The sequence below is a fragment of the Mangifera indica genome, chromosome 5 (assembly GCF_011075055.1).
Source record: "Mangifera indica cultivar Alphonso chromosome 5, CATAS_Mindica_2.1, whole genome shotgun sequence".
Lineage (NCBI taxonomy): Eukaryota > Viridiplantae > Streptophyta > Magnoliopsida > Sapindales > Anacardiaceae > Mangifera > Mangifera indica.
The window spans coordinates 8,172,118-8,195,436 of record NC_058141.1 but is presented as its reverse complement, the minus strand read 5'-3'; the positions used below and the strand labels follow the sequence as shown (position 1 = coordinate 8,195,436).

At 31.9% G+C, this 23,319-nt stretch overlaps 1 protein-coding gene across 1 annotated transcript; it reads right to left on the bottom strand.

Moving 5' to 3' along the window:
• Positions 1 to 4,568: 4,568 nt before the first annotated feature.
• On the bottom strand, positions 4,569 to 5,519 carry LOC123215405 (E3 ubiquitin-protein ligase MPSR1). Its single transcript, XM_044635477.1, has one exon. The coding sequence runs from the start codon at positions 5,373 to 5,375 to the stop codon at positions 4,683 to 4,685; it is 693 nt and encodes a 230-aa protein (XP_044491412.1). The 5' UTR covers positions 5,376 to 5,519; the 3' UTR covers positions 4,569 to 4,682.
• Positions 5,520 to 23,319: the final 17,800 nt, after the last annotated feature.

Here is a 23,319-nt window from a genome sequence, read left to right as displayed (position 1 = left end):
TTAGTGAAGGAAGAGGTGAAGAAGAATGATGCAAAAATCAATATCCATGTACATAAAACCAAGAATCAAGGCATGAAGAAGCAAATACATGAGATGGTTAGGGAATTACCTACTCTTTTTGCTTTAGGATGCTGGATATAGCCTTCCAGTTGCAAGACCTCCAAAGAAGTCCACCACCAAGCCAAAATGCTTCCTTGATCAAGAGCTTTTAGAGTGAAAGGGAGAGGATTTCTTTTGTTTATGAAAGAAATGAAAGTTTCAAATAAAGTTAATTCTTTTAAAATGAACTAAAGCCTTCCATTTATAATGGTGGCTAATTAGTAATTACAAAATCATCATTTGGTCCTTTAAAATCTTGATTTAAACTAGGACCATGCAAGTATATCTAACATATACTTTAGATACCTTAATGTCATCTCACTAATATCCTAATTTTTAAAATGTTACTTTTGCACCCATATAACATTTTATATGATTTTATTTTCCTTTGAAAAGTGTTACCCAACTCCGAATAATTAATCATCATTTTTAAAAGTTTGGTTTATTGTTGTGACCCTTTAGATTCATTGTGGCATAGCTGTAAGTCCCCTTTCAAACAATCTGAAAGTGCATATGAAAGTTTAATGATTATGGTAAACGTCTAACAATATGTTATAGCCCTAAAACCATAATGAAGAAATGTTCCATTGAACCTAATATCCCCAATCATATATTGTGTAGGCAGTATCCATCCGTTGTCCAATCCATATCGATTTCGGGCTCATAAAACATCAAAACCCTAATTTCGATTCTATATGAATCGTTGATTGATACATTTGAAACACGTCATCACAAACATGCTTCATGTGACTTTCATTAAGATTTCAATTTTCAAAATTTATCGATATTCATTTCAAAACTCGAATCTAGGTTAAATCAGTGGATATCTAAGACCCAATACTTTTCGACTTAGTGGATTTCATCTTAGTCATTATTCTTCTCTGCATACAAATAACACATGCCCAATGTGGGTTCTTGTACGAAATATGGTTAGCCTCATATTTATTTACCATATGAATCACACTCATCCGTATCATATTCTAGCATGACGACTCATAAGGCCATTAATTGTTACTATTTTGATTTAGAATTCCCTTGTGTTGTGTGAAAATTTGATTTAATCTAATAGAATTACTTATCTTTTTGCTTTTAGGAAGCTTTGAGCAATTTTGGAATAAATAGGGCCAAAAAGATGAAAAACTGGAGCAGATCTATTAATCTGGAATTTCCGTAATGCAGACTAGGCGTGGGCACGTGAAAGATGAGAGCAGAATCCGGAAAACAGATCTGAACGCCCAGATCAGCTACAAGAGTCCAGAAAATATTAAGATTTGCTTCCTAGGAAAAGGATAATCACCAGCTGGAAAAGAGGATTAATTGAGCTAAATAAGGAATGATATTTTTGGAAGAAGGATTTATATTAAAAATACATATCTTTTCCTTTCTTTTTGGGAAGATATGTATCACTTTGTTTGATTGGATTAGGAGATTAGGATTTACTTTCAATTTCCAGATTTTTAGTAGGAAGATAATATATATACTCTTATTTTTATTTGAGAATTATCAACCATTGTACTTAGAGAATTAGAGAGAAAAACATGGTCTACAGTGGCTGAATAATTTATCTTGGTTGAAGGGATCTGAAACCATGGAACTACAATGATTGTGAGATTTATTCTGTTCTTTAATGCATCTTTTTATTTATTCGAGTATTGATTATCTTTCTGAATTATTTGTTTATGATTGTGTTGGTTGATTTCTAAGGCGCGCGATTAGTTTATCAATTAATATAATCTACGACTAGTTTAGGTGCTGAATCCGTAACTGTTCAATCCATCTAATCGAAGTGGCAACTAGGTTTATCGTTTGCTGCGTCAGAAGCTATAATCCTAGGAAAATAATCAACTAGATTAAATGCAACGTCGTACGTTTGTGTTGTCTTGCTTCGTTGGTCTTTCTAATTCGTAATGCTGTTGTTTAATTAAATTCGAGATTGTATCTGAATTATTAATCAATAAGGGTTAATTGAAATACATGTTTTTGGTTAACTAATCGTAAGGAAGGACAAGTTAATTTAATACCACAACGAATATTTGAATAATTAATTTGATATTTTGTTTCGATGATCGATCGTAGTTCCAATGGTGGATGTGACCGAAGACCAAGGTTTGTTAAATCGATTTATTCCTTTTAGATTATTTTACTGAATTTTTAATTAGTGTTTTTCATTATAATTTGCATTCACTTCAAAACCCCCCTTTTTATTTATTTGTTTCGATTTATTTGTGACGACATACTAATCAAAGCTCTTCGAGGGAACGATCCCTACTTTCCTTTACTACATTTTTGTTGCAGGAATTTAGGATTTAATTTGGGTGTCAATGACAGCACGTACCAACGACTCAGATCAAAAGGTTACTTCGTACACTAGTGCAATCATACGATAAGTCATTGAGTATGATTTAATGATCATGTGACCTATTGTTATTGGTTACATTCGAAAAACGGTTTTTTAACTGTTTATCCATACTAATGCCCTAATGACATGACCATGACCATCACCCGTACTAATATCATCTCATGATATTCAACAAAGATATTCAGTATGTCTACTATGTGATTTTATTACCCAACTAATGTCATGTCTACAAGGAAAAAAATTGATGATTCAGTTTATTCATCAAGTAAATCCTCAGGAGGATTCACATACAAACTTTAAATTAATACAAATAAATGAAACAATTTAGCATATGAACAAAAAAAACTATTTCTTCAATTAATAAATTATTACAAATATATATATAAGATAAAATGCTCTGAAACCGATAACATGAATGATTCCTAGGGCATATATTAACAAAATTCTCACTTGTACTATAGTCATTCGTTGTTGTATTGCATACCCATCTTTGTAAAATGATGGTCCATTTGTTTCAGTGTTATCATTTTAGTTAATGGGTCAACAACATTGTTTGTTGATAGTGTTTTTCGTATCATTATCTCTCTAACTCCAACGAATTTTCTCAAAATGTGATATTTTCATTGAATATATTTGAACTTTTGGTGCACTCTTGGTTCTTTTGTCTATGCAATAGAATCACACCAAATTTGGATGCAAACTTGTGCATCCATACAACCTCTTTTACTACTTTTGAAGCAGCAATACATTCGGCCTCTTTAATAAAGTCAGTTGTAGTTGATTGTTTGTAACTCTTCCAACTATCTGCGCCTCCATTACATATGAAAATAAACCTTAATGTAGAGTTTCTATCGTCAACGTCTGACAAAAAATCAAAATCTAAGTATCCTTGAATGTTTAACTCTAAACATTCATAACTTAGAATAAGATCTTTAATTCTTTTTAAGTATTTGAACATTGATTTCCTTGTTAACCAATATTTTTCTCCTAGATTAGTCTAATATCTGCTTGCAACACTTATGACAAATATTATATTAGCTCTTGTACATAGCATTATGTACATGAGTTTGCCCCCAATTGAAGCATAAGAGACATTACATCTTTGGATCTATATGTTTAGAAAGATGAAGAGCGTGAATGAAGGGCAAAAGTCCTCCTTTTAAGTTTTTCATATTGAACTTTTTCAAAAACTTAAGGATAATCCAATCATCATTTTCATTTTATCTCTATATATATGAATTTTAAGGACATGGGGCGTATCTCCTAAATCTTTGATCAAGAAGGTTCTGGATAATTAGATTTTAATCGCATTCATCATGTCAATGTCATTACCCATCAAAAATGTTATTTACATACAATATGAGAAATCTAATGACATAATCCTTAACCTATTTATAGATATAAGATTCATTCAAATTCTTTTTGAAACTAAATAATTTGATTATTTCATTGAATCAAATGTTTTAACTTTTTAAAACTTACTTTAATCAATAAATAAATCGATGTAATTTGCATATCTTATTTCTTTCAAAAAAAGTTACACAACCTGTGAATTATTCTATAGGTTGTAACAATGACCAACACTATTCGGATAAATTTAATCATAGTCGTAGATGAAATTTTTTTTTTTTTATAATTCAACCCTTATTTCTAAAGATAACCTTTTGTTACCGTCTATAGACACAATTCTTTCTAATGAATCAACAAATACCCATACCTAATTAGCATAAATGAATCCCATTTCTGAATTTATCAGTTCTAGTTCTCTCCCTAAATCAATATCCAATATAATTTCATTACAATTTCTACGAGCATCACCATAATTTATTTTTACAATTAAGTAAAATTTAAAATTCTACTCATAAAAAAAAAATTCATACCTTTCGCAGGTCCAAATTCCCTAGATTCGGTAACAAATTTCAAAATTTTCCCCGTCAGATTTGAACTTCATTTAAAATGGAACCTACAATGGCCAAAATGACTATCGAATGAAAGAGTCGGTCCAATCTTTGTTTACACACGTGTCTTCAGTTGCACCACTATTTCTACAATACTCATCACCTTATCGTGTCACTTTCTGTTATAATTTTCTATATTTTTGCCAAAAGAATTGCGATAAATGGACCCAATATTACTAACATACGCAAAATTATAACTGTACTGTACATATGATAAGGAGGGGAAAACACAAGGTAAAAATAAAAATATCTTATAAAAAATTGGTTTAATTTTCTGATCCCTGATCAGGCGAAGAACTTGGCGAAGCAGAGACGTCAAAAGAATCAGAATTGGCTGCAGGTGAAGAAGTTTGATTCTGATTTTGATTATCATCAGAATCCGAATCCTCACTTCTCCTACCACCGTTAAAAGAAAAACTTACCCAAATTTCTCTCCTTTGCTCATCTCTTTTGTAACCAATTTCATCTTCATCGACAGGCATCTTGTACCTACATATAGGACAGGACCCATGAATTCCAAGCCAACTCTCTATGCACTTGGCATGAAACTTGTGTTTACATGGCATCTCTTTCGCAATCTCACCAGCCTCATATTCTTCTAAACATACAACACATTCACCCACTTCCTTTTCTTTTCCTTCTTCACTTTCACCAATCTTGAAACTCCGCATGGCCTCCACAGACGCCTTAGAAGCTGGCGGTTGACCATCTTTCGCTGCTAAATTCCGCAAAAATGAATCCAAGTTCGAGGTTCCTTCAATCACGACCATACCCTGGGTTAAGGGATTAATCAGAATAATTCTCTCACTCGAATCTTGATCCGGCTGCTCTGGATTAGTCTCTCTCGTTGTCATGCTCCCAGTGAAACCTAAAATGAAGGGAAGAAACAGAGACATGTCTCTGTGCCTCAACAGTCGCTCAAAAAGAGAAGAAATCTGGGTATCAGCTTCAGAGGCCATAGCAGCAATAGAAAGACGAGAAAAGTTAAAAAAGGCTTTGGAAAAACTGAATTTACAAGATCAATAATGGAGTTAGAAAAAGAATTAGAGGGAATATAAGGCAGCCCACAGGATGAGAAGAAGGTTGTGGAAAAATCTGGAACAATAATTGAAGATTCACTGTTAATGTTTATTTTTACAAATAAAATAATAATTGCCGTATTTTTTATATGGGAGAAGATATTTTTGGGAAAATATGCAAGTGGGTATTGGACACCTGTCATATGAGGTGTGACAGGAAGATTCTAGAATTTTAAAAAGGGTCAAACTGAGACAACAATCTTAAATTCTCAACTATAGCAACGGTCCAGTTAAAAAATAATTATTGTTGAAGAGACAAATGACTATTTCTTCCTCGGCAGGATCCAAAACAAAAAATTGGATTAGTTCCATTCAAATTTGTTTCATCAATCTCGGATCAAGCTTACGTGCAGAGGACTGATTTATTTTTTTCAACAAAATTGAATTTAAAATGGAGAAAATTTAATTTAAACTAGCTTATGAGTTGGATGAATTGTTTAATTTATTTTGAATTTATCTTTTAATTTAATTTAATTAATATCATATAATTATTACAACGAAATAATAATATTTTTTTACCAATAAATAATAAGTTTAAACTATAAATTTAAATTATGAATTTAAATTTTATATTTAAATAAAATTTTAAATTAAGCCAAATTTAAATCGAAGTTTTTAGATTTTGTTCACCTCTGTTGTTATCAATCTACAATTTGTGATGCTTATTTAATCTAAATAACATATTTCTACCCTTAAAATTAAAATAGGATAAAAGTATTACCTTTCACTTAATTTTTCTTTTGTGAATTTTAACTATAAAATATATTTAATTAATTTTTTCATTTAAATTTATATCTTAATTATATTATAATTATTATATTATATTTTTTTATCACTTTATTTTTCCTTTCATATTTTCTCGGAGCCCTTCCCTATTCTTCACTATTACCAGCTGTCAATGGTCACCGTTCTTTACCTATCCATTTCTTTTGTCTTTCTTGTAGTTTTCAAATGCTAATGCATGCTTATTTGAAATCTCGTAAGAACTTAAACAAGTTTTTTTATGGATTTTTGTGCCTTTGTTCTCGTTGATTTGAATTGCATAACTATATATATCGGTTTATGTTTGTTGTTGAAAATTCAGCTGTGTAGCCATAGATTTCATGTCGATTCGCAAAATTAATTTCATTGTTGATTGTTGTGCTTGATGAAAGTTATTACGGAAATTGAAATTTGTATTCTAATTTGGGTTCATTTATACATTTATATCATATTTTTTACACTTTAAATATTTTTACTATTTTATATATTAGAATACATAAATTGTATTTATCTTTAATCTTGGGAAACCAAACAAAGGCAGTAGTATTATTTATTTCTTTTTATACACTACAAAGAGAGAACATGTGTAGATATTTAGCATCAATATTTGAAACAAAATTTATATATATATGTTAGATAAAATCAAGTGAATTTAAAATTTTTGAGTTCAAATTTTTTAGATTAAATTTATAAAAATTTTAAATTCACTCGATCCTATCTCCCTAAATTTTGGTTAGCGTTAATCTCATATTAAAATAACACATAGAAAGATAATCCAATAACCTACCCATGAAAAGCATGTATTGAAGGTCTTGATATTGAATATGCGAAGAATACTTGTCTTTTTTATATATCATCTAATATATATATATATATATATATATATATATATATATATATATATATCCTAATAAGCAAAACAAATATGACAGATAATATTTGTACAAGCAATATTGGAGAGAAGCATAGAATATTTAAAGGGAATACTTTCAAATGCTTGTTTTCTTTATTCACGTGAATGTACAACAAACTTTGACAATTATTTTTTGCAATAATCTTCCTATGAAAATTAAATTATATATAGCATATAAAAGTTAACATATATAGCATATAAGAGAGTTAACATATTTAGCATAGATTTGCACGAAAAAATTTTAGTGAACAATTGATCGATGATAAAACTTGTTAGATTTACAGTGGTAAAGTAATGACAATACGACAACTGAGGTTTCCTTATAAAACAAAAGTATAATTATATTGTACCAAATTTAATTCAATCTGAATTCAATTAAGTAATTCAATGTCAATTACAAATGTCAATTAAATTTAATTTGATTTGAATTCAATTAAGTAATTCAATATAAATTACTAATCAAGTAAATGTAAATCTTAATTTAAGTTCAAAATATTGTTCATTAGTTAATTGTTGCAATTTTAAAATGAATTTTTTTATGAGAAAAAAATGAAACACCTTAGGAAAAGGTTGGCAGTGCTAAGGGTTGGTGGAAACGCCAACCATTGGTGGCACTGCCAATGGTTGGTGTTTCTGCCAACAATTGGAGTTGCCAACCTTTTCCGAGGTTGTTCGATTTTTTTAAATGTTATTTAGGAATTTATTTTAATAATGATCATCCAGTTTTTTTTATTCGAATGTTACAATAGTTGATGTCAGTCATATTAATTTAATAATAAGTTTCAAGTTTCTCTGACCAACCCTTTTTTTGTTAGGTTTGATTTCAATTTTGCCTGTCACTAATCCATTTTTTTAAATGTTACTCATGAAAAAATTTATTTTAATAATGTTAATTCAATTTTTTTTCTAATTTCGATGTTACATTAGTTTATATCAACCACGCTAATTTAATAATGATAATTTAGTTTGTTTAATTAATCTTTGATTAAAAATTATTATCTTTCATTAATTTTTCATTGATGTAATTAACGAATTAATATAGTTTTTAAGCATTTACAATCAACTACCAACAAGAGGCATACAGATTTCATAAGGCATATAGATTTTGAGTACACATGCTACTTCGAAAAAAATGCACATCGTGAATATGATTAAGAATAAACTAACATTTACTCAAAGAGCTATTTTTTAGATAAGTTGTTTTGAAAACTTATTAGATTTGGCGGAACCACAATTTAGTGTCGTTTTTATATAATCGATGTTACTTTGGATGATCAATCGCAAAAACCTAGATAGAGAAATGTGGTTTAAAACAAATAGTGTTGAGTTCTGATTCAACCCTGTGGAGTTTGCGCTAGTTACTGGTCTAACTTTTGCGGAAGACATGGACGTGTCCAACTACATTCATAGGTTGTTATCCCATGAGAAGATCAAGCAAGCCGTTGATGATCAAATTTGGGGAGACAATGATGATAATGTAGTGAAGTTCGCAGTATTGTATTATGCATTTATGAGATTATTAGGAGTGGACAACAGAACAAAAATACCTGATCATTTTTTATATTTAACGGACAATCTAAATGCATTTATTCGGTATCCATGAAGGACGATAACATATAATAAAACAACTGAATCGATGCGGAAGGGTGCTCATAACAAATATCAGTATTGTGTTGAACATTATCCGCCCTACACAAGTTCACTCCCACTTTTTAGTTACAATATTTTAAGATACTTGATTGCTTTCTAGGTAAGTATCACATAATGAATAAAGTTAACATTCATCGTGACGATTATAAATACTAACTATAAATGTTGTACATTGTGAAGATTCACAATCTATTTTCTTTTGTCTATTTGAAAATAAATTATCAAATTCCCTATATCCTGAAGTGGAAGACAGTTGCACTACTAACTTAGGATGACATATTAATACTTTGAGACACTCCTCCGATAAGTTTCCAAAATTTTAGTCATACGTACCAGTCATGCTTCACCTATTGAAAAAACAATGTTGCATTGTACTTCTAAGAAACTCACCTAATATGATGATAAGCAAAGTGCGAGCAGTTCGTGTCAAAACATTAAAGAATTTAGCAATATTGGTAGTCATAATGTTGTACCACCATCCTCCTAAGTGGGCATGCGCCCATCTTTCATAGTTAATATCGGTCAAATAGGGTGTTGCAGTGAGATTTATTTGGACAATTCTACTCATAGCAGCTTGAAAGTCTTTGAGACGATTTGCGTTAACAACTTTCCAAAATAATCCTTTAATATGTTTGGTTTTTTTGAATTGCGAACGGATGTTACCTTTTATATGGTAATTACAAAACCCATGACAGGTATAAGGCATTACGTTTGTGATCGACATAATTATTGAATGATGGTGATCATAAACAATGGTCAAATTTGACAAATCACCAATGCACATGCAAAGGTACGACAAAAAGTTGTTCATGTATCTATTCTCTTCTTGTGCCCAATACCAAATATGAGTGAATAAATTTAATTATTATCATCATTCACAATAGCAATTAAAAAAGCCCTAAGATACTTTCTCTTTAAGTGTGACGCATCAATGCATATCATCGAGTGACAGAATTGTTGGAAACCTCTTATTGAACAACCTATACACATGAAGAAATACTTGAACCTATTTTTTCGATTGATATCAATACGTGTCATGGTTTTCGAGTTCTTAAGCTTTAAATTATGACATTACTCATGCAATAGAATGAAAGACTTTTTCAGAGATCCTTATAATACATTTATTACATATGTTTTGGCACGTTATACTTGTATGTAGGATATATCAATTCTGTATCTGTTTGTTATGTCTAAAAAAATTTCCTTCAGTCGATAAATGTGATCAACTATAAACATTGACTTAAGTATGTTCCTCAATGACTTTGCACCAACTTGTCTACGGTAAGACAATATTTGATCCTACGGACAAGTATGTGTCTTTTTTATATGTCGTAAGACCCAACAGTCTTCATCTTTGTAATACCCTCAAATACGTTTCAAGGGTTTTTTTGTCTTTTGGTCTTACTTTGAGACATTTTCAGTTTTAAATTTATATGTTAAAATGTATGTGTGTGTGTTATATACAAAGCAATTACAAAGAAAAACAAAGATATATATATTAATATATTAAAAATTATGTAAATATATATATAGAGAGAGAAAAGTCAAAAAAGGCAACTTTTACCCTTTTTCCATCATTCTCTTGTCTCTTCTAGAAGAAGGCAGTGTTCTTTGTTTTTGCTGTGTTTTTGAAGAAAAGTGGGTGATTTGGAAGGGTTTGAAAGAAAAGTAAGGAAAGAAAATGAGAGAAAACACTTTAGAAGCTTTGGTAACCAAAATATCTCTTTCTTTTCCCTTTGCCTATGTTTATATATATTGGATGTATGTTATATGAATATGTTAGTATATTTTGGTGTTGATTTAACGTGATTTTGGTGATAAAGGAAACAAAACAAGGAGGAGGGAGCCAACTTGCAAAGATTGGCTTGAAACAAGGTAAGGGGTATTATCTTTGATATGTTGCATGTTTCAGTCTTTTGGTTCCTTGAATCTATGTTATAAATGATGATTTTGAAGTTGAGAAATGTTGTTTTACCATTTGGGGTATCTATGTGTGTGATTTTGTTCATAGCAAAGAGTTAGATAATATTTACAGTTTTGCCACTGCTTTCGTCCCACGTTTTGACTACCTTATTTAATGAATCATGAGTGTTATTATAGCTTGTTGGAAAGATCGTTGAATCCTCTTTTCAATAATATATAGCTTGCATGAATTAGAGGCCGTTTGGACTGTTAAATTGCATGAAGAAAAACATAGCTTTACCAAATAAACAGTGAAGACAATTTTTGCCATTGGCTTCATCCTATGTTTTGGCTGCCTTATCTGATGAATCATAAGTGCTATTATATCTTGTTGGAAAGCTCTTTGAATCCTCTTTCCAATTATATATAACTTGTATGAATTAGAGATTGTTTGAACTATTAAAATATTGTATGAACTAAAAGGACTGTTTTACCAAATAAGCAGTGAAGACAATTTTTTGCCACTGAATTCATCTCACGTTTTGACTGCCTTATCTAATGAATTATGAGTGCTATTATAGATTTTTGGAAATCTATTTGAATCCTCTTTTCAACGATATATAGCTTGTAGGAATTAGAGACTGTTAGGACTATTAAATTGTATGAAAAAGAAGGTTGCCTTACCACATGAACAGTTCCATGAACAGTATTTCACAGTTTTTGGAAAGGAAAGAAAGGAGAGAAAAAGAAAAGAAAGAAAAGCAAAAAAAAGAATTTGGGGCTCAAGATTCAAAGGTCATCCTAAGAGTATGGTCTGGTGAGTTGTGAATTGATTTAGATGGAAGCAAGATTAGTAAGATATAAGACACGCATACATGCTATGAACTATGAGGGGGCACTTTACATTACACTACCCGTAGTAGGGCACATCCATAGTAGGACATAGATCCCTAGTAGGGTCTACTCGCAGTAGAGCATGCTTGTAGCAAAGCTCAATTCAGATTCAAAAATGGTGTAGTGAGAGATAGGAAGAAAGCTCGAGCTTAGAAATATGTCAAATCCCTATAGTTAGCTTTCAGAAAGTATAAAATAGACATTATATGGGACAAAGTATGACCCAAATAGTAAAGAATGAACTAGATTATCCCTTCGATTTTTTATAGAGGTTATGATATGAGGTCGAGTCCCGAGAGAGAGTTAGAACAGGAAAGGAGATAGTTTATTTAATTCTTGCCCTTTACTGAGTGTTCTTATCTCTCACTTCCTTTTCTTTCATGATTACAGGTACAGGTGATTGAGGTAGCTACGAGGCAGGGTCAGGTCAATGGAGATAGAGCCAGCTAGTGCAGGTTATCTCTAGTTTATATTACATGCATACAGTCGTATATTCTTATTGACTTATGACCTTTTTGAGATTATTGTACAATTGTATATGATTACTCCATGTTTTTAGATGAGTATATACATCTTTTGTTCGTTTTCATATTTTCAGTTTTCTTAAAATAATTTCTAAACACTTTTAGTGATGCATTCATTTTAAAGTATTTTAAAAGAAAAAAAATAAATGCTTCGAATATTAATTCGTAACATTTCTCCTTCGATGGGTAGTACTTTTAGGGAGAGATGTTATAAGTTGGTAGTAAAGTATGATTTTGGGAACCCAAAAGATGTTTTCTAAAACAAAATAGAGTAATCCAAAGTAACACAGAGATGAAATACCCTCTAGCCATGCTGACCACCCTCGCAGCCGATCACTGTAAGTTAAGTTTTCATTTATTCCTGCCAAGTTTTATGAGACTGATGTGTTCATTCTCAGGACCTATGAGTTGAACACCAGTAGATCCCTCTTAGAGGAGCCAGAGTGAAGGAGTAGCCCCCCAAGTACCCTAGGGGGCAGTCAGTGCACATAATGTGCGAGAGATTTTCAGAAAGATAATGAAAGAGCATAGAGGTGCTCTTAGCAAAGAAGTGAGATAACGCATACACCGCCGACCTAGGGACATGATATGATAGAGGTTACTTTAGCATCTACAATAGCCCTAGTGAGGACTCAGCTGCATCCTATTTTTAACCTTCCCAGTATGCATCAGCCTAAAAAATTTGATGGTGCAAAAGACCCAATAGTAGCTGAAGAGTGGTTGGAATCACTAGAGAATGCAATAGCCCTATTTGATGTGACCGACCAAGAGAGAGTGAGATATGCCACCTATATTTTTAAGTCAAAGGCAAGAATATATGGAACTTAGTGAGGGAGACGATCAATGTCTCAGAGATGACATGGTCCGAGTTCAGGCGTCGATTTGAGGTAGAGTATAAAGGTGCCGATATTACTTGCATTAGGGCCTAGGAGTTTATTAGTCTAATGCAGGGGACAGATTCAACAAAGGAATATTTCACGAAGTTTAATCAGTTATCCCAGTATGCCCTCGAGATAACTAGTATAGAGATAGGGCATATGTAAAAGTTCATGTATGGGCTAGATCTAAAGATAGCTCGAGATGTTATGACGGGGGTGCAACCACCCAGAACTTATACAGAGGCCCTCGATAGAGCTTTGAGGGTAGAGGTTTTTGTGAGAAAGATGTTTGGTCAGACCATAGGGCAAAATGTTACACCTCCTGTTGCGATGCCAATTCCACCTATAAGTACTAGTTCAGTTTTAGCACATAGAGGCCCTCATCCAAATTAAGACAAGAAGGGTAAATAACCTCTCCAATTCAGAGGCATGAAAAAAACTGGAAGAGTGGGAAGAAACAGAGAGGACTTGAGATACCAGCTTGCCAGAAATGTAGGAAGCAACATAGAAGAGAGCATTTGACAAGCCAGGTAGTTTGTTTCAGATGTCGTCAGCCTGGACATATTGCTCGTTTTTATACAACTATCCCAATGAGAGTAGAGCAATAATAACCTATAGGAAGGGCCACAACCAGAGTTTATACGATTACCCAGGCCCAGCAGAGGCTAACCCATTAGGAGTCACGGGTCAGATTCTCTATCTTGATACTCCTATTTATGTTTTAGTTGATTGTGGGGCTACTTATTATTTTGTAGCCAAGAGTTTGCTTGAGAGGCTAACGGTACAACTCGTTAGAATAGCCTAGAGGATTATGATCGAGTTACTTGATAGGGGGTTAGTTATTAGTGAGATGATGTTACTAGGACAGAGTAATGTCATTCAGGGTCGACAGTTATTGGTGGACCTGATTGTGTTCAAAATGCCAGATTTTGATATGATTTTAAGGATGGACTTTTTGGGGAGATACAAAGCTGAGATTGATTGTAAAAAGAAGAAAGTGAGATTTAACCTAGACTCTGGAGATCAATTCAAGTTCGGTGAGAGTCATATCCAAAGTTTGATGATCAGTATGTTGAAAGCTAGTAAAATGTTAAAAATGGGGTGTACAGGATATTACTCATACAGTAAGCAAGGTTGAGTCAAACCCAACTAATGATGAAATGCCAGTGGTATGTAAGTTTTCAGATGTGTTTCCAAGTGAGCTACTAGGATTAGCTCCCGAGCGAGAGGTTGAGTTTAGTATAGAGTTGGCACTGGGCATAACATCTATTTCAAGAGCACCTTATCGAATTGCCTCTATCGAGTTACAAGAATTGAAGAAGCAACTTCAAGAGTTATTAGATCATGGTTTTATCAAATCGAGCCATTCTCCTTAGGGACCTCCTATCTTATTTATGAAAAAGAAAGACAGGTCCATGAGGATGTGCATTAATTACAAAGAGCTAAATAAAGTCACAGTTAAGAACAAGTACTTGTTACCTAAGATTGATGATTTATTTGATCAGTTGGAGGGATATGTGGTCTTCTCCAAGATAGATTTGAGATCTAGTTATCATCAGGTGAGAGTGGCAGAGAAAGATATACCCAAAACAACTTTTTGAATGAGGTATGACCACTTTGAATTTGTAGTGATGTCGTTTGAATTAACAAATGCCCCTACGGTATTTATGGATTTGATGAGCAGGGTATTCTATGACTACCTGGATAAATTTATTGTGGTATTCGTTGATGACATCTTGGTGTATTTTTGCAGTCGATAGGACCATGAGCTGCACTTAAGGTTTACCCTCCAGAGATTGAGAGAGATATAATTGTATGCCAAATTCTCGAAATGTGAATTTTGGCTAGATAGAGTTACCTTTTTTAGGCATGTGATTTCAGTAGAGGGTATATCCGTAGATCCCAATAAGATTGAGGCTATAGTTGAATGGCAGATACCAAAGACAGTCAAGGAGATTCGTAGTTTCCTAGGTTTGGTAGGGTATTACCAGAGGTTTGTGGAGGGATTTGCCAGATTAGCCAGACCTCTTACAACCCTTATAAAGAAAGCAACGCCATTTCAATCGTTAGATGTTTGTGAGGTAAGCTTCCAAAAATTGAAAAGAAGATTAACTACTGCTCTTGTGTTAGCACTTCTAAAGGAGGGAGTTGAGTACGATTTATACACGGATGCCTCACACAGTTGTTTAGGAGTAGTGTTGATGCAGCGAGGCAAAGTGATAACATATGCCTCAAGATAGTTGAAAGAATTCAAAACTCGATACCCTACTTATGATTTGGAGTTAGCAGCGATAATTTTTTTTTTTAAAATCTAAAGACACTATTTGTATGGGGTAGAATGTAATATTTATACTGACCATAAGAGCCTCAAAGATTTCTTCACTCAGAAAGAGTTAAATATGAGATAGAGGCGATGGATCAAGTTAGTAAAAAACTATGACTGTGATATTAAATACCATCCAGACAAGGCTAATGTAGTTGTAGATGCCCTTAGTAGAAATGTGATGATATCACAATTGACGGTCCAAAGAGAAATTCAAAGAGATATGGACTGAGAGCAAATTGAGCTTGTAATTGGAGCCTTGGCCAGATTAGAGATTTAGCCCACTCTCATAGATGAGATTCGAAAGGCTCAGACAAGAGATGAGTGGTGTTAACAGAAAATTCAGAAAGTGCAAGAGGGTCTCGAGATCGAGTTTCATGTATCAAATAAAGTTCTAAAATTTAGAGATCAAGTGTATGTTCCTCAGATAACTGAATTTAGAGATCAAATTCATAGTTCTCTTTACATTGCCCACCCTGGAGGTGTAAAGATGTATCAAGATTTAAAAAGACATTTTTGTGGTCAAACATGAAAAGGGATATAGGTGAGTTTGTTACCAGATGTCTCACTTGTCAACAAATTAGGGTGAACATCAGAGACCTTTAGGGTTGCTTCAACCTCTACCTATTCTAGAATTGAAATGGGAGCATATCTCCATGGACTTCATCAGTGGACTCCCTAGAATTCAGAATAGATGTAATGCTATCTGGGTGATTATTGATAGATTAACCAAGTCAATCAATTTCATGCCCATCAAAGATACTACTACCACAGATCATTTAGGAAGATTATATGTTAGGGAGATTATTAGATTACATGGTGTACCCAGGACCATAGTATCTGATTGTGATACAAGATTTGTATCAGCTTTCTAGAAGAGTCTCTAAAGATCCTTGGGTACTAATTTGGCATTTAGTACAACCTAACATCCTTAGATATATGATCAGACGAAAAGGGTTAATCAGATTTTAGAGGATATGCTGAGAGATATGCTGAGAGCTTAGTACCTGGATCATAAAGCTACGTGGGTAGAAATGTTGCCCTTGGTGGAGTTTGCTTACAATAATAGCTACCAGACGACTATTTAGATGACACCTTATGAAGCATTATATGGTAGGAGGTGTCGTTCTCCTCTTCACTGGGATGAGATAGGAGAGATAGATGTGTTATCTCGATCCCTTAGGCCCAAGTTGACCTAAAAAATGATTGATGATGTCCAACTGATCAGGTAGAGAATAAAACAGGCCCAGGATTGACAGAAAAGCTATGCAGATCATCAACGCTGAGACTTAGAATTCAATGTAGGTGAATTTGTATTTGTAAAGGTTGCACCATTCAAGCATTTGATGAGATTCGAAAAGAAGGGAAAACTAGCTCCCAGATTTATTGGTCCATATGAGATAATTGAGAGAGTTGGTAAAGTGGCTTATAGATTGGTCTTACCAGTGAGTATGGATCGGATTCATGTTGTATTTGATGTCTCATCTTTGAGGAAATGTCTTGGTGATCATTCCCAGGTCGTGAATACAGATGATATTCAGTTATCAGAAGACCTTAGTTTTGAAGAAAGACCGATTCAGATGATATTCAATTATCAAATACGTTCTAGAGGCATTTGTGTCTTTTGGTCTTACTTTGAGACATTTCCAGTTTTAAATTTATATGTTGAAATGTATGTGTGTGTGTTATATACAAAGCAATTACAAAGAAAAACAAAGATATATATATATATATATATATATATATATATATATATATATATATATATATATATATATATATATATATATAATATATTAAAAAGTATGTAAATATATATATATATAGAGAAAAGTCAAAAAAGATAACTTTTACCTTTTTTCCATCATTCTCCCGTCTTTTCCAGAAGAAGGCAATGTTCTTCTTTGTTTTTGCTGTGTTTTTGAAGAAAAGTGAGTGATTTAGAAGGGTTTGAAAGAAAAGTAAAGAAAGAAAAAGAGAGGAAACACTTTAGAAGCTTTGGTAACCAAAAGATCTCTTTCTTTTCCCTTTACCTATGTTTATATATATTGGATTCATGTTATATGAATATGTTAGTATGTTTTGGTATTGATTTAAGGTGATTTTGGCTATAAAGGAAGCAAAACAAGGAGGACGGAGCCAACTTGCAAAGATTGACTTGAAACAAGGTAAGGGGTATTATCTTTGATATGTTGCATGTTTTAGGCTTTTAGTTTCTTGCATCTATGTTATAAATGATGATTTTGAAGTTGAGAAATATTGTTTTGCCATTTGGGGTATCTATGTGTGTGATTTTGTTCATAGCAAAGAGTTAGATAATATTTACAGTTTTACCACTACTTTCGTCCCACGTTTTGACTGCCTTATCTAATGAATCATGAGTGTTATTATAGCTTGTTGGAAAGCTCGTTGAATCCTTATTTCAATGATATATAGATTGTATGAATTAGAGGCCGTTTGGACTATTAAATTGCATGAAGAAAAAAACTGTTTTACTAAATAAACAGTTAAGATAGTTTTTGCCACTGACTTCATCCCACGTTTTGGCTGCCTTATCTGATGAATCATGAGTGTTATTATAGCTTTTCGGAAATCTCTTTGAACCCTATTTCTAATGATATATAACTTGTATGAATTAGAGATCGTTTGGACTGTTAAAATATTGTATGAACCAAAAGGACTGCTTTACCAAATAAGCAGTGAAGACAGTTTTTTGCCACTGATTTTATCCCACGTTTTGACTGCCTTATATAATGAATTATGAGTGCTCTTATAGCTTGTTGGAAATCTCTTTGAATCCTCTTTACAACGATATATAGCTTGTGTGAATTAGAAATTATTAGGACTGTTACATTGTATGAAAAAAATCTACCCTACTATATAAACAGTCCCATGAACAATATTTCACAGTCTTTTGAAAGGAAAGAAAGGAGAAAAAGGAAAGGAAGAAAGAAAGAAATGAAAGGAAAGAAAGAAGAGAAAAAAAAAAGAAGAAGAAAAGAAAGAAATGCAAGAAAAAAAATTTGGGGCTCAAGATTCAGGGGTCATCCCAAGAGAGTCTGGTGAGTTGTGAATAGATTTAGATGGAAGCAAGATTAGTAAGATATAAGACACGTATGCATGCTATGAACTATGAGGGGCACTTTACACTACACTGCCTTTAGTAGGGCATGTCTATAGTAGGACATGTCCGTAATAGGACATAGATCCCTAGTAGGGTTTTCTCGTAGTAAAGCATGGTCGTAGTAGAGCTTAATTCAGATTCAAAAATGATGTAGTGAGAGACAGGAAGAGAGCTCTAGCTTACAAAAGTGCCAAATCCCTATAGTCAACTTTCAAAAAGTATCAAATAGACACCAGATGGGACAAAATATGACCCAAATAGTAAAGAATGAACTAGATTATCCTTTCGATTTCTTATGGAGATTATGATATTGGGTTGAGTCCCGAGAGGGAGTTAGAACTGAAAAGGAGATAGTTTACTTAATTCTTGCCCCTTACTGAGTGTTCTTATCTTTCACTTCCTTTTTTTTCATGATTACAGGTACAGGTGATCGAGGTAGCTGTGAGGCAGGGTCAGATCAACGAAGATAGATCTGACCGATACAGGTTATCTCTGGTTTATATTACATGCATAAAGTCGTATGTTCTTGTTGACTTATGACCTTTTTGAGATGATTGTACAGTTGTATATAATTTCTCCATGTTTTCAGATGTTTTCAGATGAGTTTGCATATGAGTATATACATCTTTTGTTCACTTCCAAATTTTCAGTTTTCTTAGAATAATTTCTAAACACTTTTAGTGATGCGTTCATTTTAAAGTATTTTAAAAGCAAAAAAATAGATGCTCCGAATATTAATTCGTAACATTTCTCCTTCGGTGAGTAGTACTTCTAAGGAAGGATATTACAATCTTGCTATCTTGTTGCCATGCCCTCTATTTACATTATGGATGTACGCACTTAAGCTCATACTGTATATTATCAAAGTGCTCAATCTTTCATTGAATTCCTGTCTTTAAGACATATGTTCAAAATAATACTTTCAATTCTATCTTCGAATTATAAAAACTCATCACTTGTAAATAGTTGTCTTTTCGTGTTACCTGATTACTAATACTTGCATTCTTAACATCAACAGTAGGCTTAGAAACCCATTAAAATGGATTTGGATTACGGATATGACTTGGATATGCTCTAACATTTATAGACCTATGACGTCTCATGCTACATTCAGTCTCCTTATTACATGCATAACTTTGACTTCTGCAAATGTCTTGGCTCGGAACACTATACATATTCTCATCAAACCCCGAGAATTCATCATCCTCATTACCCTCTACTTCATAATCTTTATCTACGTCGTCATCCTTATTATCATCAACACTATAATTCCCACCAAACTCTTGGAAACTTTGTAGATGTACCCACTCATATGCGCACATTTGACTGACTTTGATTAAGTTTTAGATGATAGCTTATTCTCACAATGAATCTTTCAAAATCAACGCTTGTGTTAATACACATCCCTTTCTTATTCCGACCAACATATCTTGTCACATTATCATCATTTTCAATCTATTGACCTCCATAATGAATTTTAAATGTAGCTTTTTCCATCTTGACTAAAAATAAACTTAAAAACATTAAAACACATGTGTTTAGACAAAGTTTATGTAGTGTAAGCAGCAACTATCTGTGAACAGTATCTTTCAGTAAAAAACATTAACTCTGAAATGAAGAGAATCACAGTTAGCTCACATAAACAACTAATACTCTAATGCCAAATTGATGTGTACACCCATGCATGAGCAATAAATCCAAAATGAGTGAGCTAGAAAATACTATTCACTCCAAATTGTATTATTTTATAATTATTGTAAATTAAGCCCCAAATGCAATACCAATACAATCAAGCTTTATACACCTGTATTTATAACATATTAAACTATCATATCATAAAGTGATGTACAAATATTGACTAAGACAAGACAATGAAAAATGGAAGAAAATGATAGTGGCAATTATATAATTTTTATGCAACTCTCTGCCGAGACAAGAAAAATAATACACACACTAAAATAGCACCAAATTAGAATAAACAAGGCATAAATGATAAATTCACCAAATTAGAGAATGAGATAAAGGAATTAAGTGGAATAGAAAAAAATAGAAAAAAAAATTCAGGGAGGCCTGGAGGGGGGGTTGTGGCAACCCCTAGCGTTAACCCCAAACTGTTCTTTGTTTGAAATTTTGTAGATCTGAATTTTCGTATTTTATTACCATCAATACAATATTAAACAACATTATAACCACTTTAAACAACAGAAATAACATGAAATAATAACATTAAATAATCTAACAACATAAAATCATAGCAAAATTAAATTTTACATGAAGTCATGAACATGAATCTACTATACATTATTTCATTTTCAATTGTTCATAAAGAAAACACATAACATACGGGCTTGAATCAAGACTGACCTGAATGTGGATGATTTTCCTATAACATCTTTGCAACAAATGTTAATTCTTTAAATAAATTTAGCAATTTTCATCTCTCCCTCCCTTGTGTTCAAGTTGAATCCTCTATAATGGTTTTTTCACGGGTTTTATTGTTCAATCACATATCTTTTCTATTGGAGAATTTTTTTTATACTGCAGAGATTTTTTCCTCACTTGAAGGCTAAAAAAAAAGAGAAAGATGATATTCTCTCTTTCTGCATAAGTTACATCAATAAGGGTATTTTGGGAGAATGAAATGCTATTTTGGTATTTTTGTTTGGACTTTAAGTTTAGTGGCATATATGTATACACGGTTTTAAGAAAAGGGGTAAAAATTTCAATTTCCAAAGTTATTATTTAGATGAGATAGACTTTAATATCATGCCATCATATTTTAACGATGACTAGCCAGATAAATATAAGGTTTTCAAATGTTTTGCCTGTTAGAAAAATTATAGAAAACACGTTACAAAATGTTATACATCATACATACACACCTATTCACAAGTGTATTTTCACAATGCATGACTCATTCTAACATGGATTCCAGAATTTTGTTAAATTTCAACATTATCGTGACAAACGACCATGCATAATATTACATGCCTATGTGCAAGGTCAAAATTGTTGTTTTAACCATACTAACCAATATAGGGATCAAACTACAAATTTTAATACCTTTCGTGTTTAATTGTAATTTTGTAAAAATTAAAAGTGAAAAAGTAATTAAACAATTTAGTAAATAATTAAAAATAATTTTAATTTTATTTGATGTATGTCATGGATGGTTGGATATGCATGATATCAATGAACTAAGGTGGCTTTAGCTCAGCCTAGTGGGCTTATAGGTCAGGCTGGGTTGGGCCCTAGGCGCATATAATAATAGGGTTTCAACTCAGGTTGACCTATGGATTTTTGAAGGTCTAAGATTTGACACTTAATCAAGTTAGCCCATAGGCCCACCCACAGGCCAACCCATTTAAATAATTTTTTTAAATTTTAATTAAAATTTTTAAACACAAATTATTTTTCAATTATTAAAACCGAAGACAATACTCTGAATATTTTATTTATTGTCTCTCACTTGTAGCGGAGGAATGTCGTGATTACATAATAAAAATATTACAAATTTATAACATAATACAGATAAATTAATTTACATACTATATAAATTATAAATATAAATAAAATATATTTATTATATAATTTTTCTGCTCATCTTCAACATCCAAATCTCTGAATTATTCAAACATATCTTCTATTACATGATTATGTATTTTGAAATTAGCTTTGACCTAATTTTTCATACACATTATATCTTCAACCATGTTTGGGTACAAATTGAATTGTCTATCATCTAACACGTATTCACCTATACTAAAAGTGAATTCTGATGCTACAGTCGACATCAAAGGTGTTAGTAGATCATGGACGATGACCTCAAGCATAAAAAAAGTTTATGCCTTATCTTTCCACCCTGTCAAAAAATTTAGTTTTTTAGCATTATATCTTTGAATAATTTCTGGATAATGGTTAATATTGATTTAGTTATAAAATTAACCATAATTTGTACTTTGACTGACAAATTGCTTACCTTTACACAAAAGAGACTATATGCGTAACTTTTTTTTGCTTGAACTACTGGAACTTACCTTTGGTACAAAATTTTTTTCAATCTGTCCATATTTTTGTTCATAAATACTATACATATCAAGTAAAAAATCTTGAAGATATTCCATAGAATTAACGTTACTATTAATGACAAATTTTTATTAATAACATCAAATAAATTTTGTAGTCCATTAGTTTTTCCCTAAGATCTAAAACAATAGCTGTAGAATAAAGTAAAAGAATTTTACTTCAATATTTTTTAAATTTTTGTTCCATTTCCTAGATATATTTTAGAAAGTATGATAAGACTTATGAGACCTATGTTCTTTAAAAATATTACTTATTTCTATCATGCTATATATTATTGAATAAGTTGTTGGATAATGCACACCTGAATAATAGTATGCAATGACATGTCTAATTACTTGTATATGTTTTTTTAGCCAAGCTCAAACTTTCTTAAGCTATTAAATTAATAACATGATATGCATATCTAATATGAAATAATTTTTCATTAAATGGAGAAGATAAATGATTATACATATATTCAATAACTTTATCATTATTTTTGGTATTATAAAAAATAATTGAAAAAATAGAATTATTAATTTTATATTCCTAAAAAATATTTACTAATGCGGGATAAATTATTAAACCATTATCTAAATTTCTAAATACAATAATTTTTTGCATAACTACCAATCATAATTAATAAAATGGGTAGTTGCACAAAAATACCCTATGTCTCAATTTGTAGCAATCCATAAAGTAGAAGTTATTGAAATAATGCAATTAAAATTACTTAATTCTTCTATAACTTTTAATTTTATTAATTCATAATTTTTCAGGATGTTTGAC